The sequence below is a fragment of the Scatophagus argus genome, chromosome 22 (assembly GCF_020382885.2).
Source record: "Scatophagus argus isolate fScaArg1 chromosome 22, fScaArg1.pri, whole genome shotgun sequence".
Classification (NCBI taxonomy): Eukaryota; Metazoa; Chordata; class Actinopteri; family Scatophagidae; genus Scatophagus; species Scatophagus argus.
The window spans coordinates 11,965,474-11,984,474 of record NC_058514.1 but is presented as its reverse complement, the minus strand read 5'-3'; the positions used below and the strand labels follow the sequence as shown (position 1 = coordinate 11,984,474).

Below are 19,001 nucleotides of genomic sequence, written 5' to 3'. Positions count from 1 at the left end.
GGGGAACTGGACCAGAATTCACTCAGGTCTCCTCTCTGCTCTCTTGTCCTTGCAGCTGTCCCTTAGAAAAACTCATTTACTGCGGCTTTCTTCATGTTTTTATTATGTACCTTTTTAAGCAATATATAATTAAGCCTTTGTCACCTCACAAAATGTCACTGTTGGGTGGAAACATTTTATTCAGCTAACAGGAGCTTTGCTCTTTGGCTGATGACAGTGATTTTGAACATCTTCTGATTGTTTTTCAGGCTTTCCTTCACTAATAAAGAAGAGTCTCAAAACAGGGAAAAGTCACCACTTCATCAGGTGTGGGATGAAAAATGTAACAGTTCTGGGAATGTGTCTCTGCTGCTGAGCCAATCAAAGCTAAAGTAGTTCAGATAAATGCCCTACCTTGAAGAAGAACCAAACAGTGAATTATTTTTTGTTTTATAGATGCAGTCAGATAGATTGTTACCATAGGATGTTACCACAAAAGATTTTTTTCAACAATACACATATTGTGCATAAAGAGTTCTGCTCAAAATGAACATGTATGTGTCTGATTGGATTTGAAAGTTCAGGTCAGTCTAATTTGTCTGACAGTGACCCCACTCTGGGCCTCTCACGCATCACTGCCGATAGCATTAGCGTTAGCAAGCTTGGTAAATGATGGTGGCAAAACCACATTGTACATGACTGAGATTTATTCATCCTCAGCAGCCGTGAACACAACTCTGGAGCCCACTGCTAACTGTGCTGTATGAGCTTTACAAGGTGTTTACAGCTGATGAACAGTAACGTTAACTGTGACAAACAGCAGGACTACAGCGAGGCCATGTCTATGTAGTGACACACCACCACAGACACACACACATAACCTTAAGACTTAAGACACATAGTTAGCTCTGTGTGACACAGTGAGCAGTACTCAGTCACTATACCCCATGTCCCCTGATTCCTTTTTAATATGCTTCGTGAGGGCGTTTTCTCTTGCTTTTAAGTGCACTGTGTCCGCCCAGTGTTTCAAACTGCATACTGACATGAGAGGGCAGCACATGCTCCCTGTGTTTCCTGCATTTTGAAAACCCCAAACAAGTGAGCTGATCATAAAATGCCTCTTGAACTTTTCCCTACCGCTGTCCCGCCTTCTCCTTCTGTCCCCTCTGGACGGCACAGTGCCTGCACTTCACAGGGCCTGCTGAGGTGACAAAGATGATGAGCTACTGGCTGTTTGACTCTCTGAAAACAGGAGATGTGTCCAAGGTAGACAGGGAGGCTTTTATGTGTGTTTGTGACTGTGTTTATGTGTGGGAGCGGGTGAGGATTGGTGTGAAAAAGTTGTGACAGGCCGACATAGCGCTTAACCACATCCTGTTCCTGCAGGTTAACAAGTCAGGAAATGTTACGATGGAGCGAGACGTGCCCCCCTCTCGTGCTGGGTGCTGTGGTGTGTTGTTTGTCTCTGTCTTGTTTCATCTCTCTGTGATCATGTTTCTTCTTCGTCATCTCTATCTGTGGCTCTGAGGCATGAATAAGGGGTTTTTAGGTTGTATCGTCATACAGAACCACTTGATCTTTACATACAGGCTGCTATCTAAACTTCATTAGCAGCAATCAAAACGCAGAATTCATAAAGATGCTAAATCTGATCTAATATTTTGGATAGTGACTTACGAGTTGTTTGTGCCATAACCCTAGGGACGGTAAGCCAACCACTTTGATCTAGTCTGAATATCTCAACAGTTTTGTGCAAACATTCATGGTCCCCAGAGAATCAGTACTACTGACTTCAGAGATGCCCTGACTTTTCCTGTTGCGCTGCGAGATCTTCACAATCGTACCTTGTCTGGTTAAATATCTCAACGTGTAAATAGAGTAGACGAATTGGCACAAAATGTGGTAGGCCTACATTCATTGTTCCTTGAAGATGAATTCTGATGGCTTTGGTGATGATCCCTTGAGTACTAATTAGCAAATGCATGGCTGTAGACTCTGTCTGGTTTTCTCTTTATAATACTGTATGTCCTGTGTGATTGCAGTTTACTGGTATGCAACCCACATGCCACATATAAAAGTGGAACATGCATACAAGCAGACTGAAGCTGCGCTCTTCATTTAAAAGCAACAACTTTCCTCTGAGTGGTGCCATCCTGTCATGCACTGTGTGAAAGCCCAATAGCTTGTTGTCTTGTTATCACAGTGGCACCTAAAGGACAGGAGGAACTCTGTTTGCACTCTCAAACATTGATCACTTTAACCTCATCAGGTCTGCAGCTCATTTCTTCTGAAGGATTCTCATTGGATCACAGAAGTGTGTGTGTGTGCAAGAGAGAAAACAGAGAGTGGAAAGTGATTGTTGATTAATTAATCATCTCTCTGATTTTGTCTTCTCAGGACCCAAATTAACTTCACTGTGGCCATTGATTTCACAGCTTCCAATGGTGAGCCTCTCAGTAAACACACACACACACACACAATGAGAGATACACAAAGTGTCTTGAGAACGTTTATTCAAATATATGCAGATAGGGAATCAAGTGTTTTCTAATGGCCCTCTCCATCACACCTGGCAGCTAAAGCCCGGCGCAGTAACATGGTACGAATGCTGTGATTAAGGACTGCATTATCCATCTACCCTTGAGCTCGGTCCTGGCAGGACAGCCAGCAGTGGAATTAAAGCCAAATCCTGTGTTGATGTCTGAGGTTGAGATGTGCTTGATCTTGTCTGGCTCTCACTAAAATCTCAATTGAGAATGATGAATCACATCTTGAATAGTGATATGAAAAAGTCATATTCAGGGACTTTAAAAAAAAAAGTTTCACATTACATTAAAGTAATAAGCAGCGTTTCCATCCCTGACATAATGACAAAATCGCCACCAGAGAAATAAGGTGGTTGTTTAAGGACTGCTGTACTGAACCAGAACAAGTATTGATGAAAATATCAAAATCATTTTGAAGTTCAAGTGGCTTCTGGTTATCATAAAGCACCATTAGGCCAACGCAACCTCTGACAGTTCATGTCATTTAAAACACAAATGGGTATTTAATTGTCTAACTTTTTCTGTTCATCAAAAGGATATTTACAAATACTTTTAACTTCATAATTTTGGACATTATTACTTTGGAATTTTAAAGCTTAGGTGTTTATGTATGCTAGGATGAAACTTGGATGTGCTGGAACACCCCGTAAAAGAATCTAAAATTGCTTATGTGGAGTATCCTCTGAGTGTGTGTGCTCTCTTACTCACAAACAGGTAACCCAGCCCAGCCCACCTCCCTCCACTACATGAGTCCCTACCAGCTGAATGCCTACGCCATGGCCCTGAAGGCAGTAGGGGAAATCATCCAGGACTACGACAGCGATAAGATGTTTCCCGCGCTGGGGTTCGGAGCCAAGCTGCCACCTGACGGACGGATCTCCCATGAGTTTGCCTTGGTACGAACAATAGGGGTGATGGATGACCCAAACTCAAAAAACTGAAACACTGACTTTATCAAAACCAGCAGCATTTTTTTTTTTACTCAACCTCACATTTTTTAGTAGAATTCATCAAAAAATAAAAATACATGTTCTTCACAGAGTTTTTGCTGTGAGGTATATATTTCTTAACTGAATGGCTGACTGACAATATAAAAAGGTGACATTATTTCCCTGAAGATAATTCTAATGCAACCAAGAGCCTGTAAGTCATTTTATGTTTGCATAAAATTGTGTGAAAGTAAATCCTATAGCTGAATAAAACAAGTCGAGGTGATAAGATAAGATAGGATTATTTGTCACACACACGATCATACACAGTACAATGTGCAGTGAAATTCTCTTTGTCCCTGCTACCAAAAATAGGTAAATAAAATGAGTAAAATTAAATATGGTAAAATAAAAACCTTAAATGTAAAATTGTACAGTATGTACATTTAGTACAGGTGGGAGAGTTTACCGCTCAACATTGTGAGCATTGTACAACAGAAAATAACAGGTTTATATACTGTGTATATATATATATATATATATATATATATATATACACACACACATATATACATTAGATCTACAGTTACAGCTTTTGACTTTTTAATGCTATTATTTAAGTTTATGCCCGTGCTGCATTGCATGAAAAGTTTGGGGGAATAAAGGCCTGACATAACCTACATGTCCCAAGAATGCATGAGAAAAATAATATTCTTTATTATGCAAGTTAATGTAACTTAAGAGCTTTTTTTTCCTTCAGCCTGTTTGTTCCACCTGTTTCTCCTCAATGCGTCTGAAGTTAATCATGCAGGCTAATGATGGTCTCTTCTCCTCTCCCCTCCTGTCTCTGGTGTAGAACGGGAACCCTCAGAACCCGTACTGTGCAGGCATTGAAGGTGTGATGGAAGCCTACTACCAGAGTCTGAAGTCAGTTCAGCTCTACGGACCCACCAACTTCTCCCCCGTCATCAACCATGTGGCCAGGTAAAAAGCATGTCCATCTATTCCTCAGCTCTACCAGTTACTTTTCCACAGACTCTTTTGTTGTTGTTACAGTCTTCATTATGCCACACGCACATTGTTTTACACTTGTGTATTTGCTATCACTGCTTGTATAATGAACTTCAGAACATTTGAGTATGCATGAAAGAACACAGAGTACATTTCACTCCACTTTTGACACTCGGCATGCGTTCTCAGGTTTTGTGTAATGAGTGTTGCCAGGTAGCGAACAAGAGTTCAAGGGAGAGAGAAAAGCTAAAGACACAAGCAGAGAAAGTATCTGACAGCTGATTGCATGTTTGTTTGTGTCTCTCAGAAGTTGAGAGCATAATTTATGCTGCAGGGAAGCCACATAGACACTTGTGATCTAGACAGAGCTGTGAAATGAAAAAAAGACACTAAGGAGCTATTCATGCAAGTACTCAAGTGAAGCCTCTCATTAGGTTACTTCTCTAACTCTTTTTATGTGGATTTGTATTATTGGCAATTGATGCACTCTTCCTGTGCAAATGCAACCTAAGAGAACAAAAAATATACAATGTAAAGTACACTTATATACTGCCAATTTAAAATATCAAGTAGGACTGGCAAAGAAAGTTGTTGTAATCCACACAGCAAAAACAAAACAGTCTGCTAGTTTAAAACATATGAGGTTTTAACCATAAATACAGTGTATTCAAAAATGTGTTAGCAAACTTTACGCTGACTAAAATTTTCTCATAAGTTTCGGGCCTCTCTTAGCCGGACTACATCTCATTATCTGTGTTTTTGCTGCAGGATTTAACTTCAGTTATCATTTCAGGCCAGTTTAATGAGTACCAGACACAAAACGCCATTAAAAACTTTTAAAACTAGGTGCTGTAGTCATATGTAGAATCTTTCTGCAGCTGCACTCCCTATTTATCAACTTTGAGCCCACTTACAACATGTTACATCCCGCCTCCACCCCCTTACCTTGCTTTTTGACCGCCTTCATATTTCAGTAACACCAACTCCCTTTCACTCTTCTCTCTTGATTCACTCCCACATGCAGCTTAGTAACTTCTCGCATTTTTAATTGTGTCCACCTTTCTGTCCCTGCTGTGTTGTGATCATTGACAGTGAGAGACACCGAAAAATCCAGTGTTTGGGATTTAGTGGCGTCTAGCGGTGAGGTTGCAGACTGCAAGTGACTGAACACCCCTCACCTTCCAAAAGGCCCTCTCTCTTGCCCGTTCTGGGCTACTTTAGTGGACTCAAGTGGACCTGCCCCCTCTCTGTAGTATCAAAGGTTCATTCTAAGAAAAAGAAGAAGGTTTAGTTTCAGGTGATTATGCACAAATCAAAATGTATATTCCTTTCCCCTAAATCCAACACTCTGGACCGTTAGATATCAGCTACAGTAGCTCCAGTGGGGAGGAGGCAGACTTGCACTTCAATCTAACCTCCCTGTGTGACCAGGCGAAGAGTAGCAGAAGCTGAAGCGACTGCAATAATCTCGATGTGTAAATATCAGTAACGGTATGTTTATGACTCACATGGGAGTTAAAGGTCACACTTAACATGGCAGGAGAAATTAAAAAACCGTATTGAGCTGAGGATCTATCGAATTGACATAAAGATAGAAGTACAGAGAGTACTTGACAGATTGAGATCCTCCTGAGTGGGAGGCAAGTGACATTTATTCATTTATGAGAAAAATCATTTTCGGGGAACTATTTTTGTGTACTTAATATGAGAACAAGCTTAGTACTTTAATTAAAACTACACAGAACGATGCTTAATATGCTAATCTAATGAATTATCATAGTAAACAAAAGAGGCAGCACAGAAATAACCGAGCTAACTAACTGATCTGGTTTTGTGTGTTTTTCGTTTAGGTATGCAGCTTCAGTGAAGGACGGCTCCCAGTACTTTGTGCTCCTCATCATCACAGATGGCGTCATCTCAGACATGGCCCAGACCAAGGAGTCAATTGTCAACGTAAGTGTATGTACTGTAGCTGTTAACACCTGACAGCATGCTGGGTTCATGCGGCTGACACAGCTGAGAAATGAAAGCTCACTGACTGGCAGCGATCAGGGTGTCAGGTTTAAGCAACTGATCTGACACGCTTTTACTTCCAGGATCTGACCCAGCTTTGACTTTGTGTCTGTGTCAAAACATCTCTCAGTACAATTGTTTTGCACCTCATTCACAAGCAATGAAGTGTCTCTTTGCTGTTGTACACTATATAGACAAAAGTATCCAGACACATCTCTTGACCTCACAAATGCTCTGCTGCATGAATGGGCAAAAATTCCTACCGAAATGCTCCAGAATCTTGTGGAAAGCCTGGTCAGAAGAGTGGAAGCTGTTATAGCTGCAAAGCTTTCTGTGTATTAAGAATGCCATTAAAGTCCCTGTTGTTTTAAAGGTCATGTGCCCCAATAGTTTTGTCTATATAATATATCTCAAATGCAATGAATGTACAGTTCAACCCAAACTAAGAAATCTTCTCTTAGCAAGCAAATTTTGTACAAAAAAGCAGACAAAATCAGTGAAGAGAGAAATACTGTCATTAAGACAGATACTTATCAAGTTAGACCCTAAGACAGATAACTGAAATATTCGACATGAATCGGACAGTAGGAAAATATTTTTTTTATTAATCACCAAAAAGAAAAGAAGGAAAACATTTGCAGTTATTATGCAGTAGGCTCTTTTATATCATAATGTGTAGTTCCTTTGTTCCTTTTTTTTTTTTTTTTTTTGCACCTGAGAGCAAAAATCTGCCTTTGAATGAAAACCAGAAACGAGCTATGACTGTATTTCTTAATTAGGCTGTTAGGCGGGTCGTTGTCAGGTTATAGAAGTATTGACAATAGAATTACCACACGGAACAAAGCCGCATAGTGTTGACCTTACCAACGGATTAGCTGCCAGATCCTCGCAGTCTTACGCCAACACAAGAGGTCGCTAATTGAAATTGTTCACATGTTTGGTATTCACACATATTTATACTCTTCTCTGGATGTCCATCCTGTCTTGCAGTGCCAACAGAAATATGATGTGACCGGGGAGCCTGTACTACTGTTATTTTTTTTTCAGTGTTTGCTGTGCCGCCTTCACTTTTGACAGCGTGTAATTCGCCCTCCACCCGTCCTCTCCATCACTGTCAAGTCATAGCATGCTCCAGAGGGAAGGCAGAGCGCGATGTAGTACGCAAACGAAATGAACAGTGAACTTTTTAAGGAATCAGAGACAGAGAAGTTGGGAAAGGGTTAAATGTTAAGGAGAAAAGGAGGCTGAGAGAGAAAAAGGAGACAGGAGAGACGAAGGGATGGGGGAGAAAACAAGAGCAGGGGGCAGCACAGACTTACCTTTATCGAGGGGAGCACACATACAGTGAACACATGTCATTTGTAAGCTGTCAGTGAGCCCGTCTCTAATATTATTCGCTGTGATGTCTCGACCCACGCAGCACTCCAGGAGGTGCTGCGGAAAACACACGCGAATGTTTACACATCCTGTGCGTACTGCATGTGTTGTCAACACATCATGACACTTGATGCTTTGTTTACTGATGAAGACAGAGGCTGTATGTGGTAACCCGTAGCTCATCTTCATCTTGTTAACGACCAGCATGAGCAGCTTTTCACAACTGTCTTAATATTTAGAAATTGATCAGATTTTAAATTTCTTCCCCTCACCTGCAGGCCTCCTGTCTGCCAATGTCGATCATCATCGTGGGGGTTGGACCTGCCGAATTTGATGGTAAGACAACAAGAACTTGTGAATAATATTTACATATAAGAAACTTCTGCTGCTGTTTGTGAGCTGCTGGTCCTGTTTGTTTGTACTTTTTTTCTTTTTGACAACAATAATAAATAATGCTGATGTGTATTTTGTTTCATCTGTGTATCTCCTTAGCCATGGTTGAGTTGGACGGCGATGAAATTAGAATCTCATCCAGAGGAAGATACGCTGAGAGGGACATTGTTCAGGTACACACTTGTGACTTTCTCTCAAACCATTTTCCACAGTAATGAAACATTAAAGGTGGTCTAGATCCTTTGTTTATCTGTATTGAGGAAACTTATTTATTTTAAACATGATACTGAATTTGAGAGGAATTTTTGAACCATCCTGACCAAATGAATCAAGTGGACACCACCGAGACAGATATTAGCTGCTCAACCCCTATTAAGCCTGTGTAAATGAAACCTAAAAGACGTCCTGTCCCCAGGTAATTCAGCTGAATGCATGAATTTAGAAATTTCATTCTCTTATTATGACAATAGATGGTTTAGTGGTGCATATTCCCAAACAAAATCAGAATTAAATCAGCACATGTTGACACCCAGCAAGCCTGGAGCTTTTGAGAGCGGTTATCTACTTTGCCCGGCTGATAATCCACTTTTAGTAAAATATACCTCAATCAAAAGTCTGTTGCGAGTCATCTTGATCATTTTGTGAGCTCAATTATCCAACGGTCTCAAAACTCAGTCAGTGACGTGTGTACGTTGGAAGATTTTAGACAGACCATCAGGGGGACATTTCTCACTTTGCAGATTATTTATTTGGAGATGCAGAAGCTTGTGTGCCTGCCTTGTCTCTGTATTATTAAAGGCGAGTGGCTAGAAAACACCTGAGTCCAACCCGGGTTGTTCAACTCTGTCCATGCAGACAGACACCTGGTCACCTGGACCCTGTGATGTACCAGACCACAGATGGCAAGATGGACACACAAGTGCACAACACACACACAAGTGCAATGAGAAAATGGCATACTCCCCAGTATCTGTGAAGAGACTGCCAAATCGCTGTTTCTCTGTATCTTCCTCATTAAAGTGGATGAGCAGAGACCCTCGGCTGTAACCCCAGCCTAATGTACGAGTTAAAAAGCCCACAGGGCAGACTGGGGTTCGCTGTCAGTTGGACAGAAGGGACCTTGCAGTGCACTGTGGACGAAAGTAAAAAGATTTTTTCACCAAGCTGGTACAATCACAACAGCCTTTTTACTTTGTTGTCTTTGGCGCCTCTTCCCTGAAATTCTCCCATGTAGAGGTTGGGATATGAAGTGGATCCCTGCTGACTGGAAAACAGATAAAATGTAAACAAATCATTAGTCGTTCCACGTCAATCATCCGTTCCATGTATTCATCCTTTTTCTCACATCTTTTGTTTTTTTTGTCAAGCATTGCTTTTCACACTTATTTCATTGCCTGGCATTAAGACAAAGAGAAAAAATGCAAACATTCAGAGTGAGCTGTTTGTTTGCTGTCTTTTTTTGCTCCTCCATGACCTTTATACTGCTGCTGTCATATCTTGCTCCCTCACAGCCTCCCTCAGCCCACATGGGCGAGGGAGGCACGCTTGTTAGTTGGCTTTTTAACAAGCTGAAGTACACATGCACGTAGAGTAGAGCTGGACATGGTGTAAAACTAAGTTTTTAGTACTGGAACATCACACCAGTTCTGCCGACAGGCTCTCATTACCAGCTAGCCAATAACCCCATGACATGGCAAGGTTTACTTTTTGCAGCACAAATTGCCCTCTCATATGGTCTCGTCATTGTAGGTGACAGCAGCTCATTAAGTAAATGAAACAAAGGTGTCCTCATATCCGTCCTCATTTCGTTCAGCAATATTGAACAGTCTTGATATGTAAATAATGACTCATAGCCAGGTGGCCTGATGGTTCAAGAAGTCAACAGCAACATGTGTCCAACGTTCCTTTAACAGCACATTAAAAGAATGTTAGTCTGGATAAGAACGGGACTTCAGTGTCAGTTTTGAGGTGGAGTGACGGCACAGCTTGAGTCTTTTTTCTTAGATTGTGCTTAATTTTAATTCAAGTTTTGGCAATCATTCATCATCGTACTTAATTTCAGGTTCATTGCTGAAATCTGAGAAGAGAGTACGTAAATCACTTTAATTAGAGGTACAATGTAGTAATACTTAGTTGTATGATGCACAAGATGACAGTGTGCACATAACTAGAGTAATTCACAGCCGTTTGAAGCATTAAGCTGGTCAGTAAACTGTGATATAACAGGCTGAATCGGTTCTATTATTAAGTCACTCCTGGCTGAGGCAGTTTGTAGCACCATAGCTGTTCCTGGCATCATATTGGCTCACAAAAGGATCCCAGTGAATTCCACACAGTGTGATATACAGACTTTATCTTTGTGAATAAGAGACCACTGGCGTCAGTGCTGACAGTAAGGGTCCTCTGGTGAGGTATTTGAGTTGGAATCAGGACAGAAAAAGTCAGACTGGTGCATCTCTAGGTGTTATGCTTCTGTGTATGTATGCCAAATAGCCAAAAGCCAACAATATCAATTAGATTTCAGATTGGCTACCAGCCAGTTCTTAAATTTGCTGTTGTGAGAATTATCAATGCTGATCCTCTGTTTGAACCAGCATATTTTCAGCCCAGTGTTGGATCCCAGAAATCCCAGACATTTGCTCGAGCTAACTGGGTCTTGGTATGTAGCTGCTGGCTCTGTGCCCATCTCCCATCCCTCTGCTGCTCAGTTTCACCACCATCAGCAGCCCGGACTGGTGCCAGCAAGCTTTAATGCCTGAAATTTTCAGCTTTTTGTACATTCTTCATATCCACATTTTCTGCTTATCTCAGTGACCTTAGGGATCAGATTTTTCTCCAAGTGATGTTTTGGAGAAAGTATTGACATTCTACAGCGTCGTAATTAGGGTAGACTCTCTGCTCTGTAGCTGCACGTGATCTAGGCTGAAGAGATGATTGTACTTCATGAGCTTCTTCCACTTAAAATAGTGAACAACGTAACGTGAAATAAAGGGGCCGAATTGTGTTGATTTGAATTCTTTCTTTGAAGTTCTTTTTCAGCACTTTTTTGTTCATCGATGTGACTTTCCTCATTTTCCCTCTCTTCAAACCATATCTCCAGTCATCGTTTGTTTGGTTATTTCCTCTCATGAGTTACCGTTGCTATGCCAGTAAAAGCTTTCCATTCTCGCACAGCACACGTGCACTTGATTACTACACACAGTATAGCCTATTAAAAGCCAGCATCCTCACCAATTGAGGACCCTTTCATGTTCGGTGACCTTGGAATAAACACTTGGATTACTAGTTAGCCACCTGATGTGCTAATGTTTAGAGCTCAGGTTAAACCACAAGAACACACAGTCGATCCACTCCTTACACTTTTGCTCTTATGGCTTTGTAAAAGTGATTTAAAACATACAAATCTCTGTCATTACAGCCCTATGCACGCTGTGATCGGGTTAGGGCTATGGTATTATGGTGATGCTAAGCTATGGCTGGAAAATCACTGTCTGGCTGGACAAGCCCTCTTCTCCACCCCCCCTTCCCCAGTGTGTGTTTCCCAGCTCTTCTTCTTTTCATAATATCATTTTAACTCATGTTCTTCCCTCTCAGTTTGTCCCATTTAGGGACTACATCGACCGGACGGGGAACCACATCCTGAGCATGGCTCGACTCGCCAAAGACGTCTTGGCCGAGATTCCTGACCAGTTCCTCTCCTACATGAGGACCCGCGGGATCAAGCCATTGCCAGCACCCCCTCCATACACCCCGCCGGCACAACCCCTCCAAACCCAGATATGAGTAGCCGGAAGGAGAAAGGTTTTGGAGTCGGGGGTTAGCTGAACTTTACTTGCGAAATACTTCCATTTCCCTAAAGCCGCTCTCCGTGCCTCGTCGACGTGGATCACGGTGGGTTTTCTCGTGTTCAGGAAGTTGCATGTCAGGCGAGGAGGGTGTCGCTTTTGAGGACAGGAGAAGCCAATGAGAGTCTGTTTACTTCCACTGTCAAGCATTCCTGTTACTGTCTGGATTTTTTTTTTTTTTTTTTTGCCTGGGAAACCTGGGCAGGCTTTGGAGAGTGTTTGGAGAGCATGAATTCAAGCTGGGAAGAGAAGAAGTGCTGAAGAAAGAAAAAGGAAGAAGAAATGAGGGACAACTCTCGGGAAACATTGTAAAGAGAATGTCTCCAGACAAAACAAAGGAATCTTGATCTTAAATGAACCTTTTCTGTAAATAACTGGACTGATGTAACTTCTTCTGTCTCTCTCTTTCTATCTCTCTCCAACTCACTCATTGTTTACAGTAAACTCTAACAAGGATTTTTACTGTTGATACTTTTATATACACATAGTTTCAATATGAAGCTTGGAATATTCTCTCTCTTTCTCTTACTCTCTCTCTCACTCTCTCTCTTACTCTCACTCGCCCTCTCTTTCTGTCTCTCCTGGCATGTGTGTCAGGTAGCAGCAGTGCAGGTCCTGGTAGCCCTTCTGTACCGTACTGTACCGTGCTGTACTGTACCGTACCGTACTGTATTCTGGTGTTTGTATTAACCTTTTGCATGAGTGTAGCCTCAGTCAAGTGCATGCATATAGTGGCCCTGCACTACCTCTTCTACTCATCTGTCTGTCTGTCTCTCTGACTGTTGGGGGTGAGTGTCTGTCAGCCCGTATCTCCATTTGTCACTACACCCTGTCTGTCTGTCTGCACTGCTCTCAGGCCTGAGAAGTCTGTCTTACTTCTACAGCTTTTCTCTCTCTCTCTCTCTCTGTCTCTCTCTCTCTGTCTCTCTCCTTTCTTACATGTCTTTTTCTCTTTCACTGGCTGTGTTTCCATCCGACTTTTCTTTGCAAGTTATAAAAGACGAGCTGAACAGAAAGTGCAGCGTTTTTATGTTCATCAGGAGAGAGATGGCTTTTATAAATGGTTCACATTCACTGTTTAAAGTTACATCTGAAATTTAAAATATCTGTACCAGCCTTTTTTTCAACATCATGGGTTCAACTTTAATTTGGCCACTGCTTTGATTTATGACCAAAAACTAACGACATTCCCATCAGTCTTTGTGTTCCGTGCTAATTGGGAATTGTTAGCATGCTAAGGTACTAGACTATGATGGTGAGCATGATAAACATGGTATGTGCTAAATATCAGCATGGTAACATTGTTGTAAGCATGCTAATGTTAGCATTTAGCTCAGAACAGCTTATACAGCTGCTAACATTGCTGTAGACTCTTCTTGTGGTTTTTTAAAGTATGGTCAACATTAGCATCAGTATTTAATAATAAATATCTTAGTTTCTTACACAGAAATGCCAGTTTGTTTGCTCGAAGCAAGTTGTTGAAGGTTTAAATGGTGCAATGTTGAAGGGTTTTTATTCGTATTTTTGCACAGTATGTATTTGACTTCTTGGTGGAAGCATAGCTACTTTATCTCTCTCTCTCTCTCTCTCTAAGTCTCTGTCTCTGTCCTCCTCCAAACTGCCTTGGCAATAGGATGCCACATGTCCAGGGGTTTCGTCTCATTGTGTTGTCTAACACCACATCCCTGCCCCATGTTTAAAACGACAGCAGCTGCTCTCAAACAAAAAGCTGTTTGAGCATAAAGAGCCCAGTGGTCAAAAATGCAGAGAAAAACACACTTTCCCTATGTTGGCTTTTTGTTCCTTTTTTTTTTAATTATTATTGTACCTTTAGCTTTGATATAGCTTTTTATATGTTAGTTTTTATGATGTGTATTTGTATGTGCCAGTCATGTGGAAAAGAATGATTTGTGTGACTCCCGTCCAACAGATTTCTAGTTTAACATCAAGCGAGGATGAGAGTTTCTGTTTTTTTGTCACAGTTGTGGAAGGATTGTTCGGTGTTGTGATGGAAGTGTGTTTCAAGGATGAGTGAAAATGTTAAACATGAATGAGAGTTTGTGTGAAACAACTACATCGTTCAAAACAACATTAGATGAAATGATTAAGTCTTAAAAATAATGTGGAACATTTGAACAGTTACTGGACAGTGAGCGAATTACATGGCTTTTGTTGTGTAGACACTTGGAAGTAGTCTTAAATAAGTTATGGTGAAGCAGAGCATAATTATGACAAGCATTTATATATAGTAGGTCTGATGTTTCCAGATGTCACAGTTCATTTCTACACATTTGCCTATCAGATAAAACCAGACTGTCAGTATGTGATTACGCAGCAGACAGTGTAATGTTCTTTATATTGTCTGTTTACTTTACAAACAATTTAAGTGTTCTAAATCTTGATAATACAAATGATTACATTGATAATCATTAATCCAGTATTTTCTTGATACACAACAACAGTTCACTTTCCATACTTGAACTTAATCAATATATGTAATTTATGGATATGAATTACTCTGCTGACTTGCTCTGATGTCTTACAAAACTTTTGAGACTTTTGAATGAAACCAGCCCAGCACCATTTACTAGCTGACATTAGTACTGTGGCTCAGACTTTGACCACAGTACACTGGTAGTAGTGTGGTATGACCAGTTGTTATTTGTTTCTTTGTCATAATGTTAAAGGGTTTATTCATGTTATACTGAATTCTTCTGAATTCCTGCACAAAGTTACGCATAGGAAAATGTCCAGCTAACATCACACAGTCTGTGCTTTCCTCCCTTTTCATAATCATCAAATTCTTTAAAGTGATGTGAAAAGATTCAATTTTCACTTCATATTTCAATCCATATTTTCGATAAATATGCTCTCTTTCATAATCTTTTCTAAACTCTGATTATTTCCAACCAAAAAGTCTGCTCGTAGCTCTGCAAAGTAACATTGTTGAAGACTTCATGGTAGAGTGCTTGAACATGATTACTTGTAAATTACATTTTTTGTTTTGAATATCCATTGCTGCCTTGTCTAGTTGCTTGATATTCCTAGATTCATCTCTTTAATTCTCCCGTATTGCGACTGTAGCACAGTGCCAATATGGTTGAACTAACTGTCTGACTGTGTGTGTGTTTGCTTAGCCTTTGCCGTCACACTCCTGCAGCCTCCCACTGTTTTCAAAGCCTAGCTGGACACATCATTAGGACTGCAGGTCAAAATAAGGAGCTCATTACTGCCTCAGCAGATATACTGTAAAACTCACATCTGCCAAACTGTTGGAGATCTAACATGGTGGGTTCAGAGCTGGATTTATTGTAGCTTTTGTTGATTGAAAATGCAGAGAAGAGATATTTGTGGAAGGTGAGGATACCTGCTTGGAGTCGGCTCAGCGTTTGATGTTAGTCTTTTGTTACAATTTAGCAGGCATCCCTTTCAGTACAGACGCATTTCTGTATGAGAAGATAAAATTAAGTGTTGTGCAGCAGCCATTGTGGACTTCAGTGACAACTACAGTGTAATTTTCGAGGAAAACTATGGTTTCTTACAGCTTCAATTTTATTTTTGTTGCCTCTGCTATATATTATTGCTAAAATTGTACACAAGTTGAGAAGAGTTAAACTGACTCAGTAATTCCAGTCATGCAGCAATATAAGTAAACTACCGGTCATACCAGACCAAGTAAAGCTGAAGTGGCAGACCCCTGAGTGTAGTGCAAAGAGTTTGTTTTTTAAATTGTTCATGAATTCACGTTTTCATTTGTAAAAGGAAGAGTGTGTCATCATCTCTGTTGTATTTCTTGACATTTTTTACTCGATAATTGGCTGGTCAGATTCAAAACCAGGATGTTCTTGTAGTATGTACACCGTGTATATGGTGCCCATATCAATGTCATGCCATCTGAACAGATAACTACCTCCTGTCTTGAGTCACTTGTTCTTCTGCAGATCCTGTCAGGGTAGTAAAATGCATCTCTTACTTAATGTCATTGACTTTACATAAAGACAGATGACTTAACTGCTCCTCAAAAGTGTAGCCAAAACATCTTGATCTACCACTGGTGGGTGGCTGCAGCATTGGTCATAAAGACAGTGGCCAAACTAAAACTCAAAGGATTCCCAAAGATGGTTTTTGTCACGTTAGGTAGTTCTTATCATTCAGCCGGTACTGCACAGGCTCTGGCTCCAAATGACGTCACCAGCTCAAAATGGCAACACTCTTATCCAAGATATATTGGCTTCATATTTGTACAGAGGGAGGAGGTGGATACACAAATATTACAGAATTTATAGCAGTTCAATATTTTACTGTGAAATCAAAAAATCTGAATTTATGGATTTGAAATACCCACAACTTAAATGTATTGTCCAAACAACTATATTCAAGCTGCTTGAAATTGATTGATTATTCCTGATCTAAAAATTAAAACTAAATCAGGTTATTTGACATGACCTTCAAAGAGGGGAATTCAACCCACTTTAACTCACATGGATGGGTTTCAAATTAAAATATTTCACTGACATGGTTGATGTCAGTCAGTTGATTACATTTTAAGTTTTTGGCCTTTGTTTGCTTCCATACCCAGAAACACAAACATATACACATTATTGCCATAGTCATTGGTGCCAGTTTTCATTATTATTCTTAGTATTGTTATGAGCTCACTAACTTTGCAAAGCCCCATAAAAGTGTGAGTAGAGTGTGTGTATGTGTATGTGTGTGGGTCTGTGTGTGCATGAATGTGTTTGATATAAATATATTCTGCGTGTGTGTGTGAGCGCGTGTCTGTGTGGCACCTTTATGAGTGTGTTTTAATAGACCATGTGAGGTGTTAAGACACATAAGATCTTTGTTTACTAAAACTATCCAAATAATATATTGTATGCTTGTCATATCTTCTTAATAATGTGCACTATGTTTGCATGTACAGTTTTACAAAGGATGCACCGGTTCCTTTTGTTAAAAACTGAGTGTTTTGAAATATAAAACTCTATATGAAATTTAACTGTACAAAATGGCCTTAAATCTTTCACTGATTTTCTTGGAATTGTGCGATGCCTTCTTCAGAAAAACGAATTGTTTAAAGGAATTAATCGTTATCTATTTTGTGTCAGTGTTTTTATTGCTTTCTAGTGTATTTTCTTTGCACAAGTTCAATTATGGAAAAAAAATGATCTTGTACTTTTTTGAAACCGTGATTAATCAGAGAAAGCATGGCTGAAGTCCTGATTGTCTGATAATACATATAATAGAAGACTATTTCTGTATCGAACTATTGATTTTTAAATAAATATTCATATTAAACACAAAACTTGCTGGAGCTTGTCTCTCTCGTAGCTTTTTATGACTAATGAGTGGTTTTCTTCTCTGACAGGATAATTATATTACGCTGAGCTCTTCACACACCAAAAACACATAAAGCTTGCAGACACTGAACCGCTAGCTGTGAGCAAGGCACTAAATGCTGCTGAAAGACATTCGAAACGTGACATTTACTCATTTCAAAGGTGTGTCACTGGTGCGTCCTTCTCGAAATCATTCCTGGTGTAAACCTCAATCTGTCATCCGCCTGCTGGGGTGGAAACTATTTCCTACATCAACCTACACACATTTGAAGAGGCAATTAGCAAAATTGTCAATGTCTTGTCACGAAAATACCCAAATTTGTACAGTTTGTCTGCCGGGGGTTGATAGGGTTCTTCATCAACACTCGATAACTCAGCGAGTACATTGACAGCTGCTGAGATCCCTGATTTTCAAAAGTCACGATCCAGCTTGTTGTCATCTGCATTTAAGGATGTTCTTAGTCTCACTGCTGCCACTCAGAGTGACAGCAGGCCTACAGGGTGAATGCCTTCCTACTGCTGCTCTGAGAGAGGTTAAGAAAAGTCAGTTAAACTTTGAAGAAATAGTTTGGCTGTTTGGAAAATACGCTCATATGCTTTTTGGCTGAGGGTTTAATAAGAGGATTTGGCCTGGAGATGCTTAGCTTAGCTTTGCTTAGCATCAGAACACACTTGGCCTCTCTGTTTGTTTCTCTTTTGATTCTACACGCATGAAATCATTTTAAACGTGTAAAATGTTGAGTGGATGTTTCATATTGTTGCTTCTCACTGTTAAGCAAGACGCCACATGGCCGGCTCACATGTACGAACCTTTACCTCACGTTCCTTATAGGAGCTGCTGTTTGCATGGTAACTTCATTTCACTAATTAGCAATTAGTGTTATTCCTTCAAACTCGCCGTGCATCTGTTTCTGACTTAATAACAAACTGATTTGTCATGCACAAGCTGTCACCAACAGGTTTGATAAACTTTGGTAAACAGCCCAGAAGATGGAAAGTCAACAATATGTTACCAATTATCTCATTGAGAAGCAACATGGAGGCCATCAACAAAGAGATATCAAAGTAACAATAAAGCTTTACAGTACTCATGGGTGTTTATTTAAGGGAGTGGAACTTTCCAGATTGTTAGTGTGGCCTTGAACACGTAGCAGACATTTCAGAATGATGGCTTGTCTTTGCATTTTAAAAAAGTGAGACACCCACAGTAAACATGTCAACATTGGCTGACAGTATCATGAACAGATGTAATCAAGTGCGCACACAGCGTCCTGCTGTCCACAGACGCCCAATCAATCACTATCAACCCTCTTGTGTTCATTAGACAGATGTCAGCTGCTGGCCCATCCATTTGTCCCTTCATAAATGCACTCAGGAATTTAGAGAACAGACAAAATTGGCTGATGAATTTGTCTTATTACACATCAATATTTGCATATATTTGCAAAACAAATTCACTCAGTTTGCATCACATTTGGCCTGCAAAAAAAATCAAGCCTGAAATTGTGGATTTGCCACATGACGTGACGTGAAATTAGAGCTCAAATGAAGTTTGCACATGTACATATA

At 40.3% G+C, this 19,001-nt stretch overlaps 1 protein-coding gene across 1 annotated transcript in view; it reads left to right on the top strand.

Annotated features, from left to right (window-relative positions):
* The window catches only part of LOC124053377 (copine-8), a 79,796-nt gene extending 62,389 nt beyond the window's left edge, over nt 1–17,407 (top strand). Inside the window, exons 14-20 of the mRNA XM_046378468.1 lie at nt 2,377–2,423; nt 3,240–3,421; nt 4,311–4,438; nt 6,316–6,418; nt 8,134–8,191; nt 8,348–8,421; nt 11,843–17,407. Coding sequence (XP_046234424.1) covers nt 2,377–2,423; nt 3,240–3,421; nt 4,311–4,438; nt 6,316–6,418; nt 8,134–8,191; nt 8,348–8,421; nt 11,843–12,031 — 781 coding nt within the window. The 3' untranslated portion in view covers nt 12,032–17,407. The remainder of the gene's footprint in view (nt 1–2,376; nt 2,424–3,239; nt 3,422–4,310; nt 4,439–6,315; nt 6,419–8,133; nt 8,192–8,347; nt 8,422–11,842) is intronic.
* The last annotated feature ends 1,594 nt before the right edge of the window (nt 17,408–19,001 follow it).